At 59.1% G+C, this 5,301-nt stretch overlaps 1 protein-coding gene across 1 annotated transcript; it reads right to left on the minus strand.

The window, feature by feature from the left end:
- Positions 1 to 239: 239 nt before the first annotated feature.
- LOC117799309 (glutamine-dependent NAD(+) synthetase-like) lies at positions 240 to 5,295 on the minus strand. Its single transcript, XM_034651780.1, has 4 exons — positions 5,255 to 5,295; positions 2,219 to 2,347; positions 1,576 to 1,752; positions 240 to 473 (listed from the first exon to the last, which is right to left on the minus strand). The coding sequence occupies exons 2-4, from the start codon at positions 2,339 to 2,341 to the stop codon at positions 423 to 425; spliced, it is 351 nt and encodes a 116-aa protein (XP_034507671.1). The 5' UTR covers positions 2,342 to 2,347; positions 5,255 to 5,295; the 3' UTR covers positions 240 to 422.
- Positions 5,296 to 5,301: the final 6 nt, after the last annotated feature.

The following is a 5,301-nucleotide window of genomic DNA, read 5'->3' on the forward strand; positions in this document are numbered from 1 at the left end:
GTTTCTTTTCTTGGGTAAGGCTTTTGGGCAGGGGAACAGCACAGACCCCAAACTGACTGTGCCCCCTCCCCAGGGGTGGAGGGGCTGTGGGCGTGTGGGGGCAAACCCATCTCAGCTTCACCTGCAGCAGGGAGGCTGCGATCCCCTGGGGCTCAGCCCCCGAGAGAGGATTCCAGGAGTTGAGGGCCAGGCGAGGACGGAAGAGGCAGCTTCTCGTCCCACCACATTAAACAGGCTGCTCCCGACCACATTCTCTTTATTTAAGCCTTTTTTCAAGGAGCTAGGAGGAACAGATCCCTCTCCCGTGAGATGTAAAGAAAGGTACTGGCATGCGGCTCCAGGCAGGGCTGGCCGAGGCCCCGCTCACGGTCACTGGTGAAGCCGATGTAACGCACGGGACCTTCTCGGAGCCGGAGCTGGCGTCAGTCCACTCCATCCAGGTCCTGACGACCTCTGCTCTCGAGCCGGAGAACCTAGACGGACAAGTCACACGAATGTNTGAATGTCCACACTGCTGAAACACACCGGTTCATGCCAAGCGAGGGTGGCGGTCACAGGACCGGACAAGCAGCCCGTAAAGCAGTCCCCATGATGCGCGAGGATGCGGGAAGGCCGCAGAGCACGCGCGCTGGATGAGTCTGGGAGGACGGGCCTGGGTATATCACGACAGTGCCTGCTGCACGAGGAGATCCCAGCGGACTGTCTCTCTGCCCACGTGTGTCTTGAGGGGTCTACCTCTGCATGGCCTCCGAACCCCACTCCTGATTTGGGGGAGCCCATTGATGAGTGCAGCTGGGGAGCCAAGCCCCGCCTCTCACTGACTCCTCGTCTGGAGGCAGGGCTGTCCTGGGCACTCCAGGAAGCCAGCGGCGTCCCCGCACTCCGCCCACCAGATGCCGGTGACACAGACCCCACGCCAGGCATGATCCCAGGGAGCGTCTCCAGACAAGGCCTGCTGTCCCCTGGGGGCAACCCCTCCCCCAAGAATTGCGGCCCGGACATGCAGGCTGACTCGGGGTCCATCCTCCAGGTCCTCATCATCTACAGAGACGCCTCCCTCGGCCATCAGACGTCCGTCCAGCCCGCCGTGTCCGTGGTGAGACACTGCACTCATCACAGCTCATGGTGCTCGGTATATCGAGGGCTCCCCGCTGGCCATCTTCCCTCCCACGGGCTACGACTACCTGCGTCCCACGCGCCCTGTGCCCTGACCCCAGCGCTTGGCCTTGGAGAGGGAAGGCGGGACTTGCTTTTTAAACGACTTTGCTAACCCTTCCTTTGTTCTGTTATCATTAACTAGAAAAGGCAAGGCAAGGCCAGGTGGTTTAGAAGACGTGAGCCTGTCTGGATACTTGAGTCGTCTGGAAGTGACAGCAACTGGCCCCACATCCACACGGCTGCTCGTGGGAGTAACGCGGCACAAACGGCACACGCCCCACGCTTGTCCCCTTGTGGAAACAAGGACAGTAAACAACATTGCAGCGAGCAGAGAGCTTTCCCATTCTCAACAGAAGTGAGCCGGCGTCTCCTCGACAGACGCTGGACGTGCAGAAAAGCCACGTGTGCCCAACTCACCGCATCCTCTATGCACCGGAACTGCCAGGGCCAGCTGGTGTGGTAGAGAAACGGCCGCAGGTCAAACCTGTTGTCATCGGGGCTGTAGCTCTCCGCATGGTAGGCGGGGGTCAGCGTGGTCATTTTGTGTCTGTTCATGGAGTACTTGGAGAAGAAGTGCCTCACTCTGTCCGCCACCTGGTGGGCGGGGACACACGGGGCCGCAGGCTCGTAGGGCGCGGGGACCGAGGCCGGGGCTCTGGCCGCATCGCACCGTGCCACCCCCGCTAAGGGCCCCGCCTTCCAGCCTCCCCGGGGGCAGTGGCGGATGAATGTGCATCGGGGCGGCCATCTGGGCCGTCCCACGTGGGATCCCCCTCTGGCACCCCAGGACGTTGCGTCAGCTGACCTGAGCAGGGCGCGTAGGAAGACACGCGCATGAGGCTTCCAGGCGGTTCTGTGGGGACCACCGCGTGGCGGGCCCGACCACAAGCCAGACAGCAGGCAGGGCCCCCACTCAGAGGAGCTGACAACTGGGTGCTAGTGTCACGGGCAACAGAGTGCGACCATTCTAGGCCACGCCGCACCGACTCGCTCCCACCTGAGTCTCCCCGCAGGGGACTGTGCCTGCCGCTCCCTCTGCCGAGCGCCACCCACGCCGTACCTGCCGTGGGGAACACACGTCTTTCCACATGGTGACGAGGCTACAGAACATGCTGTACGGCCCGGCCTTGGCGATCTTCCGCAGCCTGCCGTAGACGGACAGCTCCGCGTACGTCATGCCCATGTCCTCCTGCGGGGGAGGGAGAGGCAGCAGGCCGGCGCTGGGGGACAGCTTGCAGCCCCCGTGCCCACGGGGCCGAGACCCAGGGGAGGGACAGGTCCCCACGGGGCCACGAGCAGGGGCACGGGCTCGTTCCCCCTCGCCGCCCAGTGCCACGGAGCCGGCATTAGGAGAAAGGGACTGAGGTCTGTCCACGCTCCAAGCCCCGGCACCTGCAAACTGTGGGTTTATCTGGGAAAACAAAGGTCTTTGTAGACGTAATTAAGTGAAGGAGCTTGAGATGAGACAGCCCTGGATGTGGGGTGCCTTTACACGAGACGGAACAGAACGCGTGGGGAGAAACCACGTGAAGACAGAGGTTGGGGGACACGTCCGCGGCCCAGGAAGCCCTGGGAGCTGGACGAAGGACCCTCCCCTGGAGCCTCCCAGCAGGGAGTATGGCCTGCAGAGGACCTGGTTTCGGCCTCCGGGCCCCCAGAACGCTGAGAGGGTACGGGTCCCTCGTTTAAGCTGCCGGCCTGTGGTGTTTGGCTCCACAGATCCAGGAGGCCGACGCCAGGACCAAGGTCAGGCAGGGGACCCCTGCAGATGGGCCCTACGCCCTGCCCCAGGGAGCCCACTGTCCCTAAGGACAGACGGCTCAGCACAGACATCTGGGTCCCGCTGGCCACGGGACACCCCCAGTCCGGCTCGAAAGAGCCAGCCTCACACTGAGGCTCACACAAGCCCCTTTTGCACTTCTCAGTATTTACTTTAATCCCCCCTCAACTCCCACTGCACCCCAGAATATATAACCAGAGCCTGACGAGAGGGAGACGGTGAGGGCGGCATTTCGTGGCATAGCGGGACAGCCCTCACCTCCAACCAGGGTCCGCAGGACCCGCTGTGACCAGGCCCACCTTCCTGCCCCCCATTGCCCACCCTGGCCTTCCCTCAGGCCTCACCTCCAATGTCACTTCCTTGGGGAGGCCTGTCCTGACCCCTATTGGAGGGACATGGCCACCTTCAGGTCACCCGGGTCAATGTGTGGGCAGCACTTGGAGCCACCTGGAGCCCTCATGGTTACTTCCCGCTTGTCTGTCCCGGGGACTCACATAAGTGGCAGGCCTAGCTGGCTCACTGCTGAGCCCCAGTGGCCGCAGGTCCTGCCATGGACTCCTTTACTGCTTTCTTCTGCATGAGGGGAATATTTTCCAGCGAAACATTTTAATTCCCTAGATTCGACAATAATACTTGCAGGCTTTAATGCCCCACTTTCAATAATGCACAAAACTAGACCAAAAAACCAACAAAGGGATGGAAAACTCGAAGCCTACAAACCAACCAGACCTAACCGACCTCTCTGGAACATTCCGCCCACAACTACAGAGCGCACATTCTCCTCGAGGTACACGAACGTTCTCCAGGACAGACCAGATGCCACGCCATAAAACTGGCCTCATGAATTTCAGAACACTGGAAAAGTCTGCTCTCCGACCATGAAGGAATAGGATTACAAATTCAGTAAAAAGAAATTTCAGAAACTACAAATATGTGGGACTCAAACTGCACGCTCTTGAGTAACCAACAGGTGAGAGAAGAAATCACGAGGAAAATTAGAACATGCCTGGAGATGCACGAAAATGAAGAGATGGCATACTGTGGCGTATGGGGCGCGGCAGTAAGGGAGGAATTTATTAAAAGAGAAGACCTCACTTTCCACCTTATTCCACAAGGAGAGAAGTGCAAACGGACCCTCAAGCACGTGGCAGGATACGAGAAAGAGAGGACAGAAAGGGGCTGCAGAAAGTCAGGTGCGTCCAGATGCTGGCAATGAGCCACCCAGAAAGAAACTTGGAGAACAATTCCATTTATGGTAGGACGAAGAAGATAACATGCTTAGAAATACATTTAACAAGACAAGTGCATGCTCACGCTCTGAAAACTACAAAATGCTGACTCAGGAAGAAGCCCAGAATGAAGAGGGAGACAGGCCACGTCCAGCCCTCAGAATACCGCACGTTCTCGGGGGGACAACACCTGCCAAACTGAGCTGCAGACTCGGCGCACCTGCCGTGGAAATCCAAGCTGGCGTTGTGTGCGCGGCAGAAAATGACACCCTGATCCAAAATTCACATGGAAATCCAGAGGGCCCAGAATAGCCAAAATTATGCTGAAAGATAGTGACGAACTTGGAGGACTCCCACTTGCCGGTATCAAAACTTCCTACCAAGCTGTGGTGACCGAGGGAGTGAGGTTGGGGACAGGGACGGACACATAGGTCAGCGGAACAGAGTCCGGAAACGGATCCACACACGTACAGCCAACTGATTTCCGCCGCGATGCCGAGACACTCAGCGGGGGAATCGTCTTCAACAAATGGTGCTGGACACTTGTCTGTCCGCACGCAAGATGACCAAGTGGGATCCCTTCCTCACACCACACTCATAAACTAACTCAACCACGTCAATGGACTTAAAGAGAAAGCTAAATCTATAAACCCCCAGAAGGAGCACAAGGAAATCTCTGTGACTAAAGGCACTGGCCGCAGGAAGGTCAGTTGTCACAGATTCCGCAACGGCTCACGGCCACTCCTGCCTCGACCACGGATGCCGCAAACCAGCCTACAGCTGACCGGCCCTCATGGCTCGCAGGCCAGCTCAGGATGGGGGGGTCAAGAGCGATTCTTCTGAGCGAGCCCCCTGCCACCTGCGAGAGACTTGCCCCACTCACCCCTCCTCCCGGGCACCAGCCTCAAGAAGGCCGTATCGAAATGTCAAAGGTCAGCAGTGGGACAGGCACTGAGCCCTGGGCTCTCTGGCAAGGAACCTGGAGACAGAACATGGCTGCTCGGGGCAAGAAGGAGGCCGTGGAGGAGCCCAGCACAGACATGAGGAAGCAGGGAGGTGGGGGTGGTGACAAAGCCACCAGCAGTACCTCGTCCGTCTGGGACACCTTCCCGTCGGTCAAGGGCTCCAGCTCTG

The sequence above is a fragment of the Ailuropoda melanoleuca genome, unplaced genomic scaffold (genome assembly GCF_002007445.2).
Source record: "Ailuropoda melanoleuca isolate Jingjing unplaced genomic scaffold, ASM200744v2 unplaced-scaffold4695, whole genome shotgun sequence".
NCBI lineage: Eukaryota > Metazoa > Chordata > Mammalia > Carnivora > Ursidae > Ailuropoda > Ailuropoda melanoleuca.